This window comes from Corapipo altera, unplaced genomic scaffold (assembly GCF_003945725.1).
Source record: "Corapipo altera isolate COAL_440 unplaced genomic scaffold, ASM394572v1 59, whole genome shotgun sequence".
In the NCBI taxonomy this organism is placed as follows: Eukaryota; Metazoa; Chordata; class Aves; order Passeriformes; family Pipridae; genus Corapipo; species Corapipo altera.
In genome coordinates this window covers 3959225-3983944 of record NW_020884917.1, presented here as the reverse complement: position 1 = coordinate 3983944, position 24720 = coordinate 3959225, and the positions used below count along the sequence as shown (strand labels likewise).

The 24720-nt window shown below is 40.7% G+C and overlaps 1 protein-coding gene across 11 annotated transcripts in view; it reads left to right on the top strand.

Annotated features, from left to right (window-relative positions):
* Positions 1–24720, top strand: part of HECW1 (HECT, C2 and WW domain containing E3 ubiquitin protein ligase 1) — a 256737-nt gene that overhangs the window by 86687 nt on the left and 145330 nt on the right. For all 11 annotated transcript variants that reach the window (XR_003529753.1, XM_027655945.1, XM_027655942.1 and 8 more), the window contains one exon: positions 13759–13866. Coding sequence is in view for 10 of the 11 variants with exons in the window: in XM_027655945.1 (XP_027511746.1) it covers positions 13759–13866 (108 nt within the window). In the remaining variant the exon portion in view is untranslated. The remainder of the gene's footprint in view (positions 1–13758; positions 13867–24720) is intronic.

The following is a 24720-nucleotide window of genomic DNA, read 5'->3' as shown; positions in this document are numbered from 1 at the left end:
CAGAGTGGCTAGAGAGCAGCCAGGCAGAAAGGGACCTGAGGGTGCTGATCGACAGGAGGCTGAACATGAGCCAGCAGTGTGCCCAGATGACCAAGAAGGCCAGTGGCATCCTGGGCTGTATCAGGAACAGTGTGGCCAGCAGGAGCAGGGAAGTGATCCTTCCCCTGTACTCAGCACTGGTGAGGCCACACCTTGAGTACTATGTCCAGTTCTGGGCCCCTCAGTTCAGGAAGGATATTGAGGTGCTGGAGCGGGTCCAGAGAAGGGCAACGAGGCTGGGGAAGGGACTCAAGCACAAGTCCTATGAGGAGAGGCTGAGGGAGCTGGGGCTGTTTAGCCTGGAGAAGAGGAGGCTCAGAGGTGACCTCATCACTCTCTACAACTCCCTGAAAGGAGGTTGTAGCCAGGTGGGGGTTGGTCTCTTCTCCCAGGCAACCATCAATAAGACAAGAGGGCGTGTTTTTAAGCTCTGCCAGGGGAGGTTTAGGTTAGATATTCGGAAGAAATTCTTTACAGAGAGGGTAATCAGGCATTGGAATGGGCTGCCCAGGGAAGTGGTGGATTCTCCGTCCCTGGAGGTTTTTAAGATGAGACTGGATGTGGCAATTAGTGCCATGGTCTAGTAACCACGATAGTAGTGGATCAAGGGTTGGACTTGATGATCTCAGAGCTCCCTTCCAACCTGGCTGATTCTATGATTCTATGAATGCCCTTGAGTTGCTGTAATGTTTAGCTTCAAGTGTTTAGCTTCATCAGGACAGAATTGAATTGGTGTGGCTGAAAATCACCACCCAGAGCGGTGGTGACAAACCGGGGACAATTGGAAGGGTTGTTACAAAAGCACACTTCTGACCTGAATTAAAATGCTAATGCATCCTATTTGTGACCAATCCATAGGGGTGAGAGATCCAGACATCCCTAATGGCTTAGATTTGTGTGCGCATTTGCACAGATTTTATGGGCCTGCACTCCTGTTTAGACAAGGAATGTTCCTGGCCTTGTGAGTATGACCTTCACAGTGTAAACTGATATATAACTATGTTTTGAATTAGCAGCCAGGGTGGAGCAAGAGAACCAAAGAAACTATGAGCTTTTCCCAGTCTGCTCAGGAGAGGATTAATGTTGAAGCCTATTATTACCACCTGTATGGCAACACTCTTAACTCTTGTGTTGCTGCTGGTCATTCTAGTGTTTGTCTCACAGCCACATCGTGGATACAGCCCAATCCTTTTTGTGACTGTTTGGGTTCGTGAAATTTGAGCTGAAAGATTTGAATGTAGCACTGTGTAATATTGTGGGGGGTCATGAGAACATGGGAAATTATTTGCATCCTTGGGATATTAGGCCATGTTGTGGATTGTCTCTAAACCTTGGTTTGGAAACATGGGAGTTGGTGTTAGTTATTTGTCTTGTGGAACTGCTGGTTATCCCAGGAAGGGACTATACAAAGGCAGAACAGAAGGCAGTTCTCACCTTATAGGAGTTTAATCATTGCCATGGTAGTATTCTAGGAAATATCTCCAAATAATTTTATATGTGTGTTGGTTTTGAAATGCATAAAACTTAGTCTGTTCTCACCACCACTGCCATCACTAAAATTTTGATGATACCTAATAAACTGCAGGCTTCAGAATAAAGGTGTTCTAAGTCTGGGGAAATATAGATGATACAAAAGGTTTCCAAAAAGAAGAGCAAAAGTCATGTAACTCATATGTTTTGATACTGTTGAGGATTTTGGGATTGCTATTCAAAGGTTAAAGTAGCCTGAAGGAAGAGTTAAAGGAGTCTTCCCTGTATGGAAATTCTGTCTGCTTGCTCTTCATGTGAAGGAGCCACAGCTCCTTTTATCACAAGATAAAAAAATCACAAGATCCTTTTATCTGCAGAAGCTGGTAGAAGCTGGATTTAGCATTGGTTATCAGAAGTAACTTTTTGCTCATGGTCTCAGGAAATGGACTAGACAGCCAGTCAATCTCTTGTAAAACAGTGTAAAAAATGGTCATCATGTGACATGGCAAAAAACAGTATTGAGTATATCTACCCTGTAGCTTCTTGAAAAAATCTGTGCACACATACGCAATTTTGATGAAGGACCGTAGAAAAACTCCTTAGTTGAAGGGAAAATAGTAATGTTGACTCTCTTAAAATATAGATGTTATTACTTCAATGCATTTTAAGATTAGCCATGGTGAAATGACAAAAAAAATATATGAATTGGGAAAACAAACATTTCTAGGTGTTTAAGGCATACTGTGCCTTCAGGAGTAGGAATTACAATTTAATTCCTTCTAAGCTTGAACTCTGTTCCAACTTCCCCTTGTATATACTATCTCTCAGCTCTGAGCAAAGCAGAGTTACCTCTAAATTGTGTAACAACTCACCTGAAATGTGCATTTGCCTTCCCTCAAGAGAACTGTAGTATTATGAACATCAGCAGTCTTTCAGAAACATACCCACAATCAAAAATACATGGAAACACTCAAAAAGAGTTATCTCAGAAATTTGAACATAACAAAGCTCTGTTACTATTTAAAAGTCTCTGGAATTTAGGTTTTCTTTGCAGAAAAACTATTTGTAAAGAAAATGCCCATTGGGGAAAAAAAGTGAAACTAAAACAAAGTTATGAATAATGAAGATACAGTGTTTGTATATTTTTTTAAAAAGGACTCTCGTTTAGTGGCTAATGTGAAGCAGGTGGAATATGTGCAGTTATTTATCTCGAGGCTTTCTCTTTCTCTGTTATCTCATTTGCTATTGCTATTTGCTACAGTATGAAGCCTCTTAGATAAATTAATATGGACTGCTGGCAGCTGCCTGTAGATAAAGAGCTATCTTATAATTACTTCAGTAGCATTTTAGCTGCTACTAGATTGCACTTCTGTCATCACCTCTATATCTGATGTAGAGGAGCTAATGAGAATTGTTTAAACCAGACTTCTGAAAAAATCATTTGCTCCAGTGTCTGTGGACACTGATGTTGGGTGTTTATCAGGGGTAATATTATACTTTTCTTACTCGTATGAAGTAGACTTTCCTTCTCCCTTTCTTTCTCCCTTTCTTTCTCCCTTTCTTTCTCCCTTTCTTTCTCCCTCTCTTTCTCTCTTTCTCTTTCTCTTTCTTCCTCCCTCCCTCCCTCCCTTCCTTCCTTCCTTCCTCTCTTTCTTTCCTCTTTCTTTCTTTGAAAGCAAAACATTAATTTATTAAATTTTTTAAAAATTTCTTCAGGTATGAATCTTGTAGAGTCCAGTTTGGCTTTTGACAGGCTAGTTCCTCTGAAATTTATATAAGTAGGAATGTCTTGACCTAATTAGTGATGGAAGTTTAACTTTAAAACTTTTTCCCTCCTCTGTTTCATCCTGTGGTGTTATTGCTCTCCCAAAAAGGCATAATTTGACAAATCTAATAGCTGTTGGTTAATAAACATTTAAACATTTGTTTAAGCACTTTCTGGGTTGATTTTAGGCTTAGATGACCTGTGTTGCTGTATTGGCCACTGAGACAAGTGGAAAAATCTACATTTTTCTGCTGTCAGACTTGGATCAGAACTTGTTTGTACAGCTATTTTACCAAACATCCAATACATACAAGCAGAAAGTGTCACATGTCGCCAGCAGAGATGGAAACTGTTAGACACAGTAAAGTTTGTATAAGACTAGGAGTTGTGGGTGCCTGTGTTACGGCTCTAATCCCCAACTCAGGTACTCTCTGTGTGTTTGGATGGTTGCTGCACCTCTCTGCTTCAGATTTAGCCATCTGTAAAACAGAACTCTTCCCAATGTGCCTACTTAGAATGAATTTTGTTGGTATTTGGATTTGTTGTGTCCTGGGGTTGCCCGTCTTTCCAGTCCTTTTATGGCCTTTGGAAGAGAACCTCTCTCTGGTCTTAGGGCTTCTCCTCAGAAGGTCATCTTGTGGTGGGTCTCTGGCCAGGCTGCGATCACCTCAGCAAGCTAAGTTTTGTTCTACACCTGCAATTCTGCTCCCTTTGTAAAACACCAACAGAGGTGCCCAGTGGCCAGACAGCTTTCTCTAGGCACAGCACTATTTATTTCAGCAACAAAAAGTGTCAGAGGAGCAAACCTGTAATAAAAAAACCCAATAGAAAGCCTGCACAAATGCTGAACAGAGAGGGTATCAGGTGTCGCAGGCCTTGGCAGATATATTAGTGCAGCAAGATCAGTTCTTTGTTCCAACCTGGCTGCTCCTTGATCCAGTGAGAGTGACTTATCAGCCTGAGTCACTTTTTGCCTTTCCCAGTTTCTGTATCTGGTGGACCACTTCAGCCAGGTGAAACCAGGATGTGCTGTTTCCAGACCCACCAAGTGCGACATGAAAATAATTAGCTTTTGCATCTGGTTCACCCCTTTACAAGTACATACAGTCACCATTTAAATGCATATTCCCAACAAGTATGACTTCTGACACATCCTCCCCTTCAGTGTTTCCAAGGTTTACCTCTGTCATTTGTGTGGTGTTAATGTTGTTAGTGGCAATGCATGAAAAAACTTCTCTAGAGGGGTTAATGTAGTGGTGGTGTGCTTTACAGTCTTTTAGGGAACTCATGGTAAAGAAGCCTGCAGATTGCCAGTTCTTTTCTTTAAATATATGGTTGAGGTGTTAACTGTGTGCCAAAAGATTCCCATTTTCATTTGTTATACCACCATAAAATAACAGCTGTGGCAGCTCTTTCTAGGTGAATGGGTGGAAAAGAGTTTTCCCCTTCAGCTGTCATGCTGAATGTCAGGAGAGGGAAATAGTGCAGACAGGGTGTACAACGGCTTCATGCCTTCTCAGTTATTTCCAGGGTCCTTATGCCAGTGGATGAAACTGCCTCTGTGCTGTGCAAGGATGGCCCATACCTCTGTATAGCCCAGACTGATAATGAAGTCAGTAATTATCACCTGCTAAAGATTTCTGAAGAAATCAGTCAGTGGGGGATATTGGTGCACCAAAAGCCGTGTTTTGGCCTCAGTACTTCAAAAGAAGCATAATTCATGTAGCACATTAAGACTGTTGACTGGATAGAATCAATCACAGCACAAACAGTGGACTGCACAGACATCAAATTCTTGGCAGGATAAGGCTTAAAGCAGAAAGATTTGTTTTGTAGAGGTTGCCAAGCCAGCCATGTGGATTTTGAAGGTTCAACATATGTTTTTCTTTTCTTAGTTTTCTGGTTTAGAACTAAATCATTCCCACTCCTTAGTGTTTATAACACTTAAATGCACTGTTCATAACACTGAAATATTCCCATGCTACCCTCCACAACTACTGTAATGACTGTGTATGCATTGACCTTTTGTAATATTTCTCATTCATTGATCTCTCCAGCCCTGAAGACTTTTTTTTCTTCGCTGGAAATCTTCCACTTTGTAATAAGTTTGTAATTGAATACCATTTTTCAGATAAAATCAGTCCAGATTCTCAAGAGATTCTGAAGACCATGGTGCTTCAGTGCACACATCTGAGTTGTGTTTGGCTTGGGTTTTTTTACTATTCTATCAGATCACAGGCTCCTGTCTAGTTTACTGTCTGCTGTTATGTCTTTCAACAGTGCTGTAAGCCCATTTTTCAAATATATTTCTCCCCTATTTAATGAACATTGTTCACCTGGACAAATGTCATCCTCATTCACCTTTCAGATCTTCCAGTGTCCCTTTATATCATGTCTTTATGCTGCCTGAGGCCTGCAGTATTTTAATATTTTCCAGCAAATTTCATGGGTGCACTGTTTTCTCCTAATCCTCATTTTCCAAATTACACTGTAGTCAATAGAGAAGCTTCCACTGACTGCGGGAACTTTAGAACCATTGTTATATTAAAAACAATCAAACAAAACTCTTCCATGTTGTACCTTACCACACGTAGTGTATCTTCACTGGGGCAATTTGATCATCCTTGTTTGGATTCCTCCCTCCCGTTTTCAGTTCTGTGTGCAGACGGGGCGTCATTAATTGTGGGGAAGTTTGTGCAATGCATAGCTGAAGTGGAGCTGTTGCTGTACTTAAACCCAGATGTGGTCCATCTGCTGCAGGGGTAAGAATAAACCTGGAAGTGCAGGACCTTTAAACCAGAGCCTGTAGCTGGGACAAGGCATTGCTGAAGTAGCACTCAGAGCTATGTGGATACTCTAACAATTCCAAACGTATGCAGAGCCAAATGACACCAGTATAACTGGACAGATGCTCATCCCACTGCAACCTGACATCTGCTGGGGAGGTTTTAGCCTCTGCACATTGTTATTGCTGAGCCTCAACTCTTTGCTTTCCTCATTCTTTTTACCTTTTCAGCCGAAGATTTGTGGTTGTTGGAGAGAAATAGGTGAGTGATGGCTTGCTCCAGAGCACAGGTCCCAAACACCTCAAGGACACCATAGAAGAAGAGCCTGTTGCCAGCAGCTCTGCTTTTAGCCAAAGGCTCCACTGTTGCAGGGAAGGAGAGGCAAGACCTTCAAGTGACAGAGCTCAGGCTCTCAGCGGGGTTAGCTCAAGTGCAAGGAGGACAGGACAGTGAGGACAGACTGGATCCACACTTCATCCAGAGCCTTCTGAAAACCCACAGGCATATCATTGCCAAGATTTAATAGGGTCTCTGTAACTGGCAGTTGTTTGCTTTTTTTAATTGGTGTTGGTATCATGAAAGATGAGAATGGTATCTCCCATTTTTTGGAGGCTGCTGGAGTGGTAAAGGATGATGTCATAAATGGCTCTGAAAGGAAGCTAGATGTTCGAAGGTAAGTGTTTTGCTGAAAGTTGCAACTCATTGATTTTAAGAGTGGCTGACGTCATTTGGGTAATTCTTTCTGGTTCAGATTAGGTGGTTCAGGTTTTAAACCAACATGCCTGCCTTTCTGTATGCCTAGAGCAGTTTTTTTTAAGACCACCGTCTTCTGCCCTCAGTGACTAAGAATTGTTGCAACTTTGACAACTCTGTTTTATCACAATTTATGCTCTTCTATCTCCCTTCTTTCCTTTGGTCTTTCTCTTGCCATGTCTTCCTCTCACTGCTCTTCTCCACTCGTTGTTCACGTTTTCTCCTTCCCAATTTTTTTTTTTTCAGCTGGGTAATTTTGGGGGGGATTAAAATGGAACCATTCATGTACTTGAAAAAAAAGTATATGCAAAACACTTAGATGAAGGACTAAGTTTGCAGCACCAATGGAGGATTAGGCCCTTGTTGTTCAGCACTCTTCTCCCTAAGAAGTTATAGAAGGAGGGATGCTAACTGTAAATTGTAATATATTCATTGCCTGCAGCAGAAATTGGCAAATGAATTAACAGTGAAGTTTCAATCCATACTGGAGCTTACTATGTAGCTGCTGAAGTCAATGAAAATGTTCCTATTGACTCCTATAATGATAGCCGTTATTTGTGATTTTTTTTTTACTGTGATATCTTTATAAATAAGAAATTGGTATCTACATCTTCTGCATATATTTCTCATTAATAGCTCCTCTTCTGCAGAATGATGACTGCTTGTGCTGTACAGCTCTTTGGAAGCACGATTTCCAAGGGCTAGTTTTTGCAATGCTAAAGGGTTGCAAAAGGAAACGCATGGCCTGATACAACTCACTGCAAGCTACACTTGTGAATTGTAGAGGCTGTTGTCATCACTGAGTTCTTCTTCAAGTGATACATTGGGTAGTAAGAGAATAAACATCCAAAATAAGACAGTTATCCATGGCTTACACTTGTATTATCTTGCAAAATAATTTTTTTTTATTTTATTGACATTCTCTGAAGGGTCTGGAGCACAAGTCCTATGAGGAGCAGCTGAGAGAGCTGGGGTTGTTTAGCCTGAGAAGAGGAGGCTCAGGGGAGACCTAATCACTCTCTACAACTACCTGAAAGGAGGTTGTAGCCAGGTGGGGTTTGGCCTCTTCTCCCAGGCAACAAATGACAGGACAAGAGGGCATAGTCTTAAGCTGCTCAAGGCGAGGTTTAGGTTGGACATTAGGAGGAATTTCTTCACGGAAAGGATGATTAGACATTGGAATAGACTACCCAGGGAGGTGGTGGAGTCACCATCCCTGGAAGTGTTTAAAAAAAACAACTGGACATGGCACTTGGGGCCATGGTCTACTTGACATGGTGGTGTTTGGTCATAGTTTGAACTCGATGATCTCAGAGGTCCTTTCCAGCCTAATTAATTCTGTGATTCTGTGATTTACAAAATCTCTTTCCTGCAGCTTTCCATGCCAGTTGCAAAGCAGATCAACCAGAGCTCAACCACTTTGTATAGAAAATTATTTTTTAAAGCATTTTACTAGCTATCTTTATATTTCATTATAGTAAAGACATACATATTGACCAAAAGCACTTTTAAATTTCAAACTAAAGCAAATTTATTCAGCTGAAGACTGGAAGTCCTTCTGTAAATTCAGAAGTGCAGCATTTCACTTTCATAACAGATCAAGACATAAAGCATAGTTTTTATTTTTGTGTCATAATTACCTTAAGTTTATAGAAAGCAAATGATGTAGAATGTAGTGCTAAATCAAATTAGTGATGGATAAGAGACTGGAATAGTGTACCAAGATCAGGTACTTAAACTGACACTGCATTCCAGTCTCATGTTAATTATTTGTTTCTTTGAAGGTAACACAGGTCATTCTAAATTGTATAGTGGTTAGTCATGGAGAATGTGGAAAGATAGGCTGGTCATATATATCAGTAAAATACTGAGAGAGCAGAGTAGGTTTTCCATTTCTGCTTCTTAAGTAAAACCAAGCAGACTAAAAGGGTCACTCATCTATTTGTAATTTGAACTCCATCAGTCCTTCTGAGGAAGATATGTTGACTATCTGTTTCTCTGTGGGAATTTCAGGCAAGCTTTCAAATACGGAAGTCCTGTCTGTTTAGTGTAGGCTGATGACAGCACTTAAAGTCATCATTACATATTTTACAGATCTTTTGGAGGGGTGGCATCAATCAACATTTTCCCTAATTCCTCTGAAGAACAGCATGCTTTTTGTCAGCTGGATACTGTCTTTCATCTGAAAGATAGCTTTCTTTGGTGGCCGTGGTTCTTTAACACTCTCTCTCTCTCTCTCTCTCTCTCTCTCTCTCTCTCTCTCTCTCTCTCGTGCTTTTGAAGTATATTGGGACGCCCAGCATGGAAGTGACAGCACAGAATATTTTTAGCAGTAAAATGCTGTGCTTGGAGGTATCTGGCTTAGTGAGGAGAAATAGTCCATCAGAATTGCTGTTGGTTCCCAAACCACTTGTTTCTAGCATGCCTTGGTCCCTCTGGCTGCTATTCAGGCCCCAGCTGCCTGGCTCTTGGTCATGCATCACCTTCTCAGTTTCCTCTAGGGGACTGTGCGAGGTGTGGGAGGTCTGTGGGAGCTGCTGCTTCTGTCCCAGTGCAGCTCTGCAGGTCTGCGGCTGCTTCAGCAAGAGGCAGCCGATGTTTCTGTGTGCCCCAGAGCAGGAGAACCAGAGAGCAATATCTGCTGGCTCCCCATCTCAGACACCCTCACCATCCCTGTCTCTAGCTCCAGGAGCAACTAATGATTTTCAAAGTGCAGCACATGCTGAATACTCCCTCATTTTACGCTTTCCTAATTAGTTAGCTGTTTACCATGCAGGGAAATGAAGCCACAGATCTGAAGGCAATGGCAAAGTGTTTGCTTTTTGGCCAAGTGGGGCCAAACCCAGGCTATGCAGAGGAAATAGAGAGCTACTTTAAAGGTTAATCGCATTTCAGAAATAGAGGGAGGGAGATGCGTTACAATGCCTCATTGGAAAAATGTCAAAAGCCATTAGCTGCTGGCTGAAATATATGAAAGGGAGCAGCATTAACTCTGCTCTTCTTTTTGTGTGGAGGTGAAATGAGGCATTTCACCATTTACCTTTGGGAATTAAGATGCAACATGTTTTAAAGGTCAGTTTCTTTGTTATAGGGACTTTCAGTAGAAACAGGAAATTAAATTTATTTTCCTTTGCACATACTCTTTCTCCTTTACATACCACACCATCTATTCACTTACGTATGGCATGAATGTTGATAAATATATGTACATACATATGCACATATATGTAGTCCACTTAACAGCTCTGTATTTCACATGCACAATTTTCTTTGTCAATGTGCTACATACATAATGTCCATGTTCCAGGAATAGCATGCCTGGAATAGTATCACTTGCCAATTAAAACAGGTCGATCAGGCATATTCATACATTCCAGCCTCCTGACGAGTTTCAACTACTTCTATTTTTGACTTGCCAGAGGATATTTCTTTCTTATCTTCCACTTCCCAAAAATACATACCTTCAAAAAATGAAAGGGCAAGATTTCCCTTTTGGACCCGAATGTATTTTTCTAGAGATAAAATTTGTCTGGCTTAAAAATCCCAATGAACATGAATTCCTACTGGACTAAAAATAAATTTTATTTCTTTGGAAATAGGAAAGTACCTAGCCTTTCAAAAGAGACAGTCAGGGTTTAAAACTGACTGTGAGAAGAATCTACATACTGGATTTCTAAATCATGACAAATATGTTTTATATAGAAAATTGGTTTTATACTTAAAGGCTCCGCTGCTCCTTTTTGAGGTGACCTGCATATTGCAGAGCTCCATAAAGTCATTAAAATATCCTTTCTGCTGCCTGAGCATATATTTCACCAGTGGTGACTGTCCATAAACTGTGTGCATATGGCTAGTTCCACGTGTGTATCCCTTCCTTGGGGACCTGCTTTGCTCTGGACGCTGTCCTTCCTGCACACCCCTGTCTCTTGCCTCCATGGCAGGAGGCAGCATGCAGGTGCTATTCAGTGGGAGCAGCTTGTTCCAGCTTTCCTATGGTTTCACCTGTCAGCTGTAACCATAAGGGATAAGCTTGCTTATCCCTTCCCTTCTGTGTTCTTCTGCCTTGGACATGCAGATGGATAGTGACCTTTCTTCTCAGCCTAGTTTTCCAGGCTTCCTGTACATTTTCAACAGAAAGGAGGAAACAGCTTTCTGCAGTCCTCCCCACTGGCTCAGCTTGCAATAGGGATGGGATTTAGTTTGGGTATGGGCATATGTCAACCCCTCTGTCAAGTTAGAGAGGTTACGTGATGCAGAGTTCATGCTGCCTTTGTGCCAGCTGCGGGAAAAGGACAACAGCCCATGCAGTGGAAGTGCCAGCTGGCCCCCTCAGATACTGCATATGAACACAGTATTTTAAAGCTGATTCTGAGATGTCTTGTGCCACTAAACTCTAGCTTAAAAATGTCTGCAATTTCTTAAACAAGGCCATCCAGTCCAGCTCAACTAAGCCTCCTTAAGCAGGCATGGTATTTAATAAACAATATATTTTGAGGAACAGTGATTGTCCATACATCTTAATAACATGGCAGGTGTTGGAGCATCTCCAGCAGCTTACAGAGACTAAATATGACAAATAAATATCAGAAGTGATGAAGCCAGAGAGCAGCATGCTGGAGCTGAGGGATGTTCTCAGCACCCCAGCAGGATGAGAGCCAGGCAGGGTTCCCAGTGCAGCATTTCAGTATGTGCTCACCTTTAAATATGAAGTGTTTTCCCTGCTAAAGCAAAAAGGGACAGTTAATAAGTTTGAGTCTTCTCTCATGTACATGTGTTCCTACTTCCACAGAATGATGTGGGTAATCTTCAATAATCTGTATCCAGGATGGTCCTACACTGAAGGGATTTCTTAGTAAACCAAACTCTGAGAGTAATGGTTGTATACTTATCTGCCTTTTTTTAATATAAATAATATGGAATTTAAAAGAAGACAGAACCAGCTATAAAGTATAGCAGAAGAGCAGAAATCATACCAGAGGATTTTACTGCAGAGGTATACTTCAATACAAAGTGTGAAAGGCAGCTAAGTGAAATAATTTCTAACAATTAGCAAGTCAGCAAAGGAAAAATTTATTGTAGATAGCATTGCTATTTATAATTATCCATTGCAATCGCTAATGACTTCTTTAAAAGCATTTCTGTTGTAAATCTCTCAAGAGAGTAGCACTGAACAGTTCAGTGTTGGTACCCGCTTACCTTCCTCCTTTGAGAGCATGACTGTGTAAAACCAATGGGACAATGTTGACATCGTCTTGCTGCTTTACTCTTTCAGTGAAAGAGTAGTTTCCTTCAATTTAAAGTTTCCTTTTTTTAACTAACGTAATAGTCTTTGAGTTTCTCAGCTTTGTCTATTGGGCTGTGTCTTTTGCTCTGCATTTGGTCACACCATCAGTCTGTCCTCAGGCACAGTGACCCTTGTTGTATGGGTGGCGTTATCTTTGTTTTCTTGTTGATATATGTAACAACAAAGCCAATTCATCCCAGTGTTTACAATTGATGTATTTTAATCTCAGAGTGGTTCACATTTTTTTCTCAGTTTTTAGGGTGACTAATAATTAATGTAATTGTCTTCAGAAGCAAGTCTCAGCACCCACCCAGGACTGTTTCTGTAGCAAGGTTGAGTTGGTTAAGGCACAGTTTTACAAATCACTGTTAAAATTAAAACTGTCCTTATCTCTAAAAGGAAAAATCTGGGAAATTGCTGGCTGGTCTCTGCAGGCAAAGATTGTGGCCTTTTGCTTTGGCAGAGCACAGATGTGAAATCCATTCGATCCCTCTGAAGCTGGAGCAATGAGGCCACAGCCCAGCCCATCTGAGGTTGCTGCTTCAGCCACTTCAGTTCGCGGCCATTTTGGACTACCCGCGAGCCCCACTCCTCTGTGACCAACTGGAAGTGTCTCCATATGTCTATTTTATTTTCGTATTTAGTGACGGTCAAAACCACAAGTGCTGGCCTGTTATGGTGGCAATATGTGCCTTTTTATGTGCTTGAAAGTGGGGCATAAGCTAGTAAGTTGGTGAGTGTGGGCCTGAGGCTGCAGCATGGTCCCACTGGCTGGTTTTTGAGCTGTTGGATAAAAGAGGGTCCAGAACCATGCCCTTGCTTGGAGGCTGGGATGCGTTTGCTCACATATGCACCACATGGGGCTTGCAGATTGAGAGTGGTCTGGAAAACAGCTTGTTGAGGCAGTGTAAAATGAAACTTGGAAACAGACTAAAAATTTACTCCTGTGGACAACCAGAAATCCACTCCTCAGGCTCACTACCTGCCCACCTTTTATTTACACACAGACCTGCACATGCAAGGGGGTCACTTCTTCAGCCTTGGTTCTCAGCAACTTCTTAGAGGTTATTCCTTGATTTCTCTGAAGATGAGGTTGGTAGTCTGACAGCTGCTAGGTGGCTTAAACACTGCAAGAGGACAGTGTTTTGTTGTCAGTGAACAACAGTTTTGGAGGCCGAGGGTTGTGAAGGCACCCGGTGAGTGGGAGTCTTCAAAAATAATTGTCCCTTGTGGTACGCTGCAAGAAATAACCACATCTGTTGTGGTACAAGTAAATGTAGTACAGACACCTGCATGTAACTATTTTCTGTGGGGCTTTTTTAAAGAAAGAGTTGGTGCAAAGGAGGAGGATAATCCTATGTTACAGCTAGGTAATTATTTTAATTAGGTAGTGGTTTATCCATGGTAAGCTAGATGTTTTCACGTTTGAGAATTTTGTAGGGATGCATTTTTTAAAATTAGATTTCAGGAAAAGATGTTATTTTTAAGAAAGTCTGCACTTTTAAAAATATAAATGAGTGATAAAGCTAATTTCTCAACATGTGGTGCCAAGCTGCCTAGCAGTCATATCCTGTCAAGCCAACGGCTTATTTTCAGCCTGACTCTCTGCTATGCCTTTTGTCATAACAGGCTCTTGATGAGACTGTTTTCTTTATTTGTAGACGAGGTCTTGTCTGAAAACTTTCTGGACTACAAGAACCGCGGTGTCAATGGCTCTCACCGTGGACAGATTATCTGGAAGATTGATGCCAGCTCTTACTTTGTGGAGCGTAAGTATTTTTCCAGTTCTGCTATGCTATTATTCAGTCTCTGCAGAAAGATAATTGAACTGTTATATTTGGTTTTATGATGTTTTTATGCCCAATATGTCTCTTAGGAAAGGCCAAAAATGTTACCAAAATCTTCGAATGTATTGAAAGAAACTGAATCACTTGGCAGAATAGAAACCCGCAATTTCTGCGAACAAATTTAGTGGGCATTGACTTATTTGCTTTTTTTTTAAAAACAGTTATGAATACATGTTTTACTCAATTTGCTGCTATTTGAACTATATCATTTGCTGTGAGCTGCATTAACTTTAGTATGGTATTAACTCAGGGGCATAATCTCAATCACGCCAGCTTTTAATTGGAAAACTTCATGGTGTATCCAGCTTCCACCAGATTCAGGTGGATTCAAAAGTAAAAAGAGTCGAGTTCTGATTATCATCTAGACCAATAAAGGTATAACAGTATGTAGTTGCAGCAAGGTACATTAATTTCAAATTAATTGTTACTCATAATATTAATATATTACCCAGGGCATCTGATGCAATGCAGTGTAACTCTTTTCCACCCCCTTAGCAATGAAAATGCAGAAACACTGAATTTACTTCTGCAAAGAACTAGGTACCTTATACAGCAAGTTAACATTTCCAGCCCTGACTGTCCCATGTCTCTGACCATTCGAGTCCTTCCTATTTTCAAAGAGTTGCCACGTGCTAGTGTGAATGGAATTCATGGCCATCTTTGGAGAATAGATATAGGGTACTCAAAAGACTGGACTGAGATCTATAGCAAAACATCTGCAGTGAAAGAGCCACATGTATCCTTAAGGAGGAGTTAAGCATGAAGAAGAGTAGCAATTTCAGTTTTACAATTGTACTGAATGTTTCCAACGATCTGTCTGAGCCTCCTGGACAAAATTCAGACATTTGGTAAAAGCATTTATAAATTGCTTGACAGTCAGGTATACGTGTTTAAGACTGAATTTGAGAGCAATCAAAGGAATCTTTGATATAACCTATATTCTAAAGGATTTGTAAAGGGCAAGAGTTATACTTCTTTTATCTACAACTTTGACCTTAAGTATCTGGTATCAGCAAGGATGCTACATGTAAACATTTTACAGATAGTCAGTCCTAGAAACAGGTTATCTCTTTGCAATATGAGGCATTGCTGATGATCTGTAATTCCTAGTGTTTAACTAAATTGAGAATGCTGCTCTAAAGAATTAAGGGAGCTGCTAAAATGTCTACAGGACATACAGGATGCTTATATCCTGTGTTTTTAAAAATACATGGATGGGAAACTGTTTAATATATAAGAACATTGGGTGTAGTTATCCTGGTTTTGGAATAGAAATTCATTGCAGGATCTAACTTGTAAAGCAGACTCTAATTTGCAGATGCTTTGAGCGATGGTCACTAATCTTTGAGACTGATCATACTTTCTTTTAGCTGTTAAAGAAGCATGGAAAGAAGATACAAAATCCCAGACTGAATTTTGAAGAGACCTTAGTACCTTGGCTTATTGAGGAAGTTTACTAGGCTGCTAGTAGCTTTCTTGCCTGATCCACAATACAAAAGGAAGAGGCAGAGAGTGAGAAATGCTTGGGCAAAAGCCTCTTTAGGTGGGCCAGTTTTCATTAAAGGCTCAACTGAACAATGAATTATGTCAGGTTAATAGGTTGCCCCCATTAGCTGAGACACAGTAGCTTTTGTTAATTGATTGCATGTGCATTCTTCACTTGCCTACTGTAAGAAAATGCAAATTAGCATAACCATCCTTCACTGATGCTTAAAATTAAGTGGTACTACACCATAGTTGGGCAGCCCATGGCTGGTAAGTTGCTGCCTCTTGGTCATTTGTTATGCTGGTACCATTAGGTTGTGAATGTCAGCCCTGAGATTGCACCAGTGCACTCATCAAGGACAAATCATTGCCCTGTCCAGAATTAAAATACGAGAAAATGAAGTAGGCAGTAGTAAATAGCAGCACATGTGGATACTATTAGAGCTACTTGACTACTGAAGTGGGAAGTTAAAGTGGTGAAGAATGTTGATATATGTCAATTTTATATCTCTAAAGGCACATTTGAGGATCCCTGCTCATTGTTAAGTCTTATCTATGGAAGAACACAGCTTTGCAGTTGATTAAATGTTATGTTAAAAGCTGCAGTGTCTGAAAACCTCAAGTATTTTCTATCCAAAGAGGATAGTGTAAACAATCTTCCTTCAGACTGTTATTTTTTGGACAGAGATCATATCTTCCTTTTATGTTGCATAGCACACGATACGGTGTGCAAGAATCAGAAAGATACCGGTCATCAAAATCAAACTCAGATAAGAAATGTAGCTAAGATATGGTAATTTATTTTCAAGGTATCTGTATTGTTTTTCCATGTAATATGTTATAATTCCCTTAACTTGCTATTGACTGGAGCATTGCTGATTACAGCATTAATTCTCTATAAAACAGAGTAGCTCAGTTGCAAAGGAAGCTCTTAATTTCTTCTTTTGCTTTTCCTGTAATTGTACTTTGGTATCTTTTCACCATGAGTCAATATTGGCTATTAATCAACCACACAGAGCTTCAGAAAAGGTTGAGGTATACCCTGCAGTGTTTGGCCCATGATAGCTGGCAGGAGCTATGATAAAGGGGAGATTGCTGTATAGCCAAATAAAGAATTTAAGTTTCTCAAGAATTTCAGGCATCCCATACAGACTGGTGTGGTTCCTGGTCTTGAAATATGTAAAGGTTTAATATTTTTGGTGGTGCTATTGTATTAGGATTGTTATAGAGGGACCATGGGAATCATCCTGGCCAACCTCAGGAGTCAAAGTTTTTCTATTGCATACAGTTAGACTGTAGGACTCCCCCCGGGTTGTCTTTATACCACATTTAAGGAAATTATCCTTATGCTATGACCAGCCAGCCATTTGACATAAAGAGCTTAAAAATATAACTTTGAGCCTTTTTTTATTAAAGAGCTATGTGGGGCAACTTGAAAAATCAAAGGTATTAAAGACTAGCTGATTTGTAACAGTGAAATTCCCATTAATATGAAAAAAAGAAGCATTAGAAAGGAGGTCAAGTAAATAGAGAATTAGTATTCATTTCTGTATTGATTATGGAGGCATATATAAAATATTTGGGAGCATTTTGTTCAAAAGCCTTAATGTCCCCCAATTAATTATTCTTTCTTTCCTACATTTTTGAAAACTAACAAGCATGAAATATGACACTCTTACCATGTAACCTGTAGTCATTATACCACTCTTCAGGTACTTAACAGATTACTGACGTCTAATCACTGTAGACAGTAATTGGAATGCAATGGTCTGGGACCTGAAATAGGCGTGAGTAAAGGGAAAAGCGTCTGCAACTTATTTTCTTCATGGTAGCAGATTATCATAACAGAAATTTATCCAACACAACTATAATGATAATTACTGGCCAAGAGGGTCAGCCTAGAGGACCACACTAGAAAGAAATTGTGCACGTGCTGCTATGGGAAGAAGAATCGAGCAATGAGAAGTGCATCACGAGTGGAGAACACAAAGGAAAACATGGAAAGAAATTTCAATGATTTTCTGCCTTAATTGACCTTCTTGTTCTTTCATAAAACTGAAATTCTGAAATTTCAGATACTTGTCTGTTGTTTAAGCTGTACTTTTACAGTATTCTCAGTGGACTGCCCAGTCAGAGCCATTAAATGTACCTTTTTCAGGTATATTTAAAATCTCACTTGGTTAAGAAAATGCTTTTTGTGACGTAGGTCAGTCACAATGCAAAATAGTTTTCTTTTTTTGAAACGTGCTTCTATGTTTTTGGCAGTATTTGGGCAAAATATATGTTGCTTTTGAATTTGCTGATAGCCTGCATTGAGAGCATCTACAGGGCCTTATCTGTTTTCTAAACAAAAATAATTTCTTTACTCATACCCATACAGCATTTTCAGATACCACAGATGTTTAAAGTTTGTGTTTGTTTTAGTGATCTACTGTTTCACCTTGAAAAGGATTAATATCTTTCCCAGAGAAGCGCATGCCTTTCTGCTTTGGATTTCACAAACTTGCAACATAATGTTGCCAGATAGATATGTAATTGGTATGAGCCAGAGAGGGAATTGCTTCCAAATTACAGCATGAATGCCAGCAGAGCAGAACTCATCTCCTATTAATACTCAGCAAACAAAAAGCCTTAACAGCTGCAGAAGCAATGTTGCACTACAGCCAGTTTTGCATTTCTGCAGAAGTCTGGCAATTTGGGTTTTTCTGACAGTCGGTGATAAACAGTAAACACCCACTGTAGCCATGAAATGGTCAGGGTTTGTGGAGAGGGAGGAGCCAAGAGAGGCTGGGTGCCGCTAGGGGTGTTTGCTTTGTGTTCAGGCTTGGAGAGCACTGCAGTGAAAGAACCAGCCTATAGTGGGTTTTCCAGGAAAGGAAACATTCTTTGCCTCACTGCAGCTTCTGGCACACTTTTTGGCTTATACAGCAATACAGAGAAAGGCTATGCAGGAAACTGTTTCACTGAGCTGTGGTGCAGCATCATCTTGTGAGCATAGTATCAAACTAGCTTATCCTTACTATGATGAGTAAGGTTTTGACACTTTTCAGAATTGCACTGGAGATAGCCAGATGCCTGGGACCCCCCCCCTTAATCTACTAGCCTCTGTAGGTGTTTTACTATCTGACAACGAAGAACCACTTCCAAGGATGACCAGTCATCCATGTGGCATTTTTATGCAGAAACTTATGCAGTAGTTGTTTGTTTAAATTTGTTTCTGTTGTTGTTGCTGCATTTTTAATAAGAAAGATGGATGACAGGCCTTGCAGGAGACAGAAATGGTACTCATATACTCTTATTTACTGACAGAGAAATAATGGTAAAAAATAGGTACAACTAAAGTCAGAGATCTGAGACATCCTGATATATCTGCAGGTAGAAGGTGTATGTTCTAGGTCATGGTTAATATATGCCATATATGCGTGCATTTATGGAAAGGTACAGGAATGTCCCCAAACTGGCAAGCAGCCCTTTCATCTGGGGCTCTCTCTAGAAAACATATCTTTTGCATATCTTTAGGAGGCTGATATAAGGCCTACTTTGTACTTTGAAGGTACAAATTACCTTCAAATGTTCTAGCCTTGAATGTTTCCAAATAAATGAGACACAGTCATATCAACAAAAGCTCTAATGAAACTAGAGTATTTTCGGGACACACTGTTGACAAGTCTAGCCCACTAAAATAATTTCCTGTTTCCATTTTCATTGCTTCAGTGTCTTTCAAATCATATACTTCATGAAAGAGCATGCGAGAAGGGAAAATCCAGACAAGGCTGTTGAAGTCCATCCTGATACACCTTTTAGCGCGATCTACAGTCATGGTGCATGACTTTAACTTTTGTGAGTCCACAGATGGTAAAAGCCAGAGCAACACAGAAGCATCTTTAACAGACTATTTAGCAGAATGGTTAAAGGTGTTGGAGAAAAAACAGATATGAAGCAATAAGAGAGACTTATACCCCAAAAAGTGCATCTACTGTTTGTCTCTCTCCCAAGGAAGACATGCTGTAGTTTTGAGGTTCTTTCTCTTCATCTCCTTGCACATGATTAGTCTTATTGATGTTTTTTGGCTATCTTCAGCCCTACACAGAATTTTTAAATTCCTCCTTCTTTTCCTCAGCCTGTTACCCTTATAGTAGTTTAATACTGCACTTCAGCCAGGCTTAGCTTTGGAAAGAGGAGCACAGTCTGAAACTGGATGAAGGCATTTCCTGGTTCAGGGATGTTGAGGTTCCTCAAGAACCCTGTGTTTGGGATCCTTTGTTCAGGCTTTAATCTTTGCCATTACTGTATTTCCTGTTTGTTTTCCTCTTGCAAAGTCTTTCTTTTGCAGGCAGCAACCTATCATAAATGGAAACATAGGCCAATCCACACAAGACATTAGGCAGCTATTTCTCAGCTTCCTTCACGGTTGCACTGTGGTAGCTTAACCAAAAGACTTGTCTGGAAATTGAGTTTTTCTCAGTCTTTTTCTCTCTTTACACAACTTGTTTTGACACTTGGGCATATTTTGTTTGTGATTTGGAGATCAGGGCTGTTGTTTTTTCATTCACACACAGGAAAGGAGATGCTTGTGTTGCAACATGCATGCTTAGTGACACCATGCTGGGGCAGCCTTGCTGATCCCCATACTACCTGTCCTGTGCTTTTCATGGCAGTGCTTAAAGAAATTTAAAAGCCTTTGCTTTTCCAGCAAACTGGAAAGCTCTGAATGAGAAATAATGCCTGATCTTAGGCATTAATGTCAGAGCAAGTCTTTCTGCACTAAGCCATGGTTCCCAGTCACAGAGACCACAGCTTACATGGAGTCTTTTCTCAGCCACCTAACCTGCACAGAATCACATAATATGCTGAGTTGGAAGGGACCTACAAGGATCATTGAGTCTAGCCCTTAGCTTTGCACAGGACCATCCCCAAAAGTCACACCATGTGTCTGAGAGCATTGTCCAAACACTTGTTGAACTCTGTCAGGCTTGGTGCTGTGGCCGCTTCCCTGGGAGCCTGTTCCAGTGCCCAACCACCCTCTGGGTGAAAAACCTTTTTGTAACATTCAGCCTAAACCTCCCCAACACAGCTTCAGGCCATTCCCTTGGTCCTGTCACTGGTCACCACAGAGAAGAGATCAGTGCCTGCCCCTCTTCTTCCCCTCATGAGGAAGTTGTAGACTTAGTATAGACATTGTATCAATGCATTGGAGACTGGACATCATCTAATTCTCAACAAAGTGGTCAAGAAGTTGCAGTAACATTTAACCGAAGTTTTAGTGCTAATTATACTGAGATTTGGTGCTTTTGAGACCAGGTTTGGATGCACAGATCTATTGATTGACAACTTTCAGACCTTTTGGGTTTTTTTTTTAATTACAGTAGTGTCTAGCGTCTGCCAAGAAGAGTAGATCTTCTTTTCTATGTACTAAGATAATTTCTGTCCTAAAGAGCTAATGTCAGATGCATTCAGTGCAAATGTTTGACACCTAACTTCAAAGCTGAGATAGAAAAGATAGATTAATAGATGAGAGATGGAAACAGAAACATAAAGTGAAGAAGTGACTTGCCAATATGTGGGTACAACTGCAGATAAGACTTCAATTTCTGTACTCCCTGCTTAGTTTCTCATCTGGTAATTTTAGGCTACCTCTAGTCTGTCTGCAGTCTGAGTTATTGGGATTTACTTAACAGTTGTACCTTGAAAATAATTGTACTGCTAAATAGTACATTCCTCTTCCTTTTGCTCTTCTGCTGGAGAGAAGGGAGAGGTTTGTTGTGGCCTCACTGAAGTTGCAATGAGCCTCAAAAGAGGTGGTAATGAAGGAATCAGGATTTTCTTTCCTCTTTTTTTCTGTTTCATTTTTTATTTTTAAGCCAGTTCTGAGCATACTGGATCTGCTTTTTGTTTTCTTTCCGAGCAGTTGTCAAGCTGAGGAATAGCAGTAACTTCCCCTGCAGTCCAACAACCTAAGTCTTGCCTGGTCAGTCCTTTACCTAGGAAAGACAAAGAGTCATCTCGTTGGCTGAACTGGCAGAAAAAGCACAGCCTGGTGAGGATACCTGGCCCCCAGGTCAGGTGCAAGCTAGTGCCAAGTGGTACTGCCTGAGGTACCAGATGTGCCTCCCATTGTGAGATGCAACAGCATGTAATTTTGTATCTTAGGAAGAAGATGCTTGACAATAAGGCAAGAGGGAGGGGACAATCACAGCCCTTTTCTGTTCTTCATTCGTCACACTGTTTTCTTCATCTCCATTATCATTTTTCTCTGCACACATCTGCTCAGTCCCTAATTTGACTAACTCTCCTAAATTGGGAGATTTGTGACTTGTGGGTGGACACATGACACTGGCCTTCTTTCAGGCTCGTTTGATCTTAAAGTAAGGGGAAAGTTGACAAAGAGTTACATTTTCCAATCAGGAGCTTGTTACTTAACACCCTTTACAAGAAACAAGTAAGGCCTGGGGAGCATCCAGTAGTGCTGCCAGTACCAGGAGGTTGAAAAGAGGCTATATGGTCCTTAAAGTAGTTCCTGCTTGAATCTGTCCATGCTGCAGCACAAAAATTTGTGGACAGCTATAATTTTTGGTCTGGTCTGTGCCACTCCCTCTTCTCCAAATCTCACTGGAGGTATCAGGTAGGGCCTACATCCTTCAGTACTTCTGGAATTGTTTATTGATTGTGCAATTGCTCCTCAGTATAGAGTAAAACAAGTAGAAGCCATGAGTCCACTCTGTATCTGGAATGTGCCATGGAAGAAATAGTAGATCTTTGCTTTGGATCTGGGGGAGTCTAACTGTAGGTCCCAAAGTTTGAAAATGTTCATTTTGGTCTTCCAGTCATGTCAGCAATATTCTCAGCCATGTTGTACTTGCTTTAGGATCAGAACTCCTGCACATGCAATGTGTTTTCTACTTTGGCTTTGGTATCACCCGGTATACCATTGACCATATCGTGCACTTGAGGAATTTTTTGCAATTTGCTTGTAACCCTGCTATACTGTTGTCTGATTTCAGCCAGACATTCTGTTTCTCATGCCTTCTGGTGGATATATCGAGCCTGCGCAATGGATTTTTTTAGGTGAGACGCAGCATGCACAGAACTGGACCCACCCTTTAATCCTAAGGTTCATCTGCCAGGGCCAAGCAAGCTTGGACACTGACAGTGAGGTCCTCAGGACGTAGGTTTAATTAGAGTGTCCTTCTCTTAGATGGATGGCCTTACAGGGCTAAGCGAGCTCCATCTGCCCAGGTTTGGAATTAGAGTTGTCCTTCTCCTAGGATGACCACCAGAAGGCTAGTGAGCCCATCCTGCCCATTGCCTTCCGGTAGTTATGGCAATATTTATCTAACCCATGGATAGTTTTATTACACAGACAAAACTTACTTGGCCTTCTATGTGGAAGGCAGAATTATATCTGTGGTGCAATACTGTAGTAGCTCATCCTGCTTCTGAAAAAGTGCATCTATGATGCAGAAAACCTTTTGATAATTGGGTTTTCTCATTAACTAGCTAATAAATATAGCCCTGTTGTTATCTTACTCCTGGTCCAGGCTTTCCTGCTGTAGGTACTGCCAGATGTATGCCATTTATACCCAGAATAGAGTTACTAAGAGAGTGGGAGGTCAGTGCTGTCTCCCTGCAGGGTTCAAACACTTCTGCCCAGCAGAAACATCTTTCTGCAAGGTCTTTGATATTGGTAATAGGATCTTGAGAGCCTCAAACAAATAGCGTTTTATACTTTCAAGCTTTTCTCCAACCCTTTCAATACTTTAGATGTTCACTTTACCCCATCAGTACAGGTATAATTTCTTCCCATATCTCAGTGCTAATAGCTTTTTATATAAAGAAAAGGAGAAAAAACAACAACCAACCAAACAAAAAACCCCCAACCTCAAAATAGTTTTGCTGTAATTGTTTATTAATTAAATTTATGGAAGGATGCTTCTTTCTGTCCTTCCCCTCTCATTAAATTATCTATGCTAATTTCATTATACATTCTCTCATTGAGCATTGTCCTGCCTTCTAAGAGTAGCCAGGAGTGTTTATTCCAGACCCTTCCTTTTCCTTGGCAGCAGAGCCGGTGTGCCTGGAAGGTACTTGTTCACTTCTGAAGTGGTAGGAAGCAAAGATGGGGGGAAGTGACCTGTTACTCACCTGGGGTGATCTGTCACAGCTCACTCGTAGCTGTAGACTCACTCCTGAGAGTAAGAGCTACAGATCTGATTGCTTCTCACTCTGAGGCCATTTTAAGGCAGCTTTCCATGATTAGACTGCATATACTGATAATCTTACTTCCTCTTAGTGGCCCCTTCACAAAAAAAGATATTAATACGATGGTTCAATGATCTTGAGTTGTCTAGTCCAACTGCTGGCTCAAGGCAGGTCTAGTTAGAGCACATAGCTCTAGACCCTATCTAACCCTAAATGTAAATGTGTCTTGAGTCTCAAATCTAAAAATGGAACAGGTGTTATATCATTTTCAAAGATTATCTTTCTTCATGCATCTTGGTTTTATTTTTTCCCTGACCCATTTCTTTTTCATGTCTGGGATACTGTACAAGTTCCGTTCATTAAAAGATCCAAAAAGGAAATGTTAACAAAACCTTAAAAATTGATTATTTTTTTAAAGAAATCATTTACACCATAAGAAACAATATTGATTTTGATTTTGAATTACATTGTGGCAATGTTCCAAACATGAGGTGTAGCTGGGGTTAAAAATAAGATGGGCAATACACATGTATCAGAATTTAAGCTGTGGTTGTGGTTGTTGTAACTTGAAAGCAGTGTTACCCCAGACACTGATGTCTGAGTGGTAGAAGTACAAAACCAGCCAAGTAGAGAGTGCAAAAACAAGGGTAGAAAAGGACTCAGAATAAATGTGTAATCTTTTTGATGTAGATGAACACCAGGGAGCTTTCCTAGGCAGCTTGTGGGCAAGAGCTCTAGGCTTCTAAGCATCCCTGTCAGCTCAGTAGGCAGAATCTGGGAAGGGAAACAGCTTTTGGTGCAGCCCTCATGTTATGGACACCTCTCTCTCCTGCCTCTGGCTTCAAAAGTCAATCTACACACAGAAAAGTTTCTTAGCACTGCCATTGTCTAGCACAGGTGTTACAGGTACGTGAATTCTGCTGTTAAAATAAGCCTACACTTGCAACACATTGAGGTCTGTCAGGGGCTTTTAGAGATTTCAGTCTTGGTTTGTCTTCCTACTAATTTGCTGTTTACCCAAGCTGCTGAGCACTATTTCCTGAGGGTAAAATTGCTTTATAACCTGGAAACCCCGGGTTACTTCAAAGATCC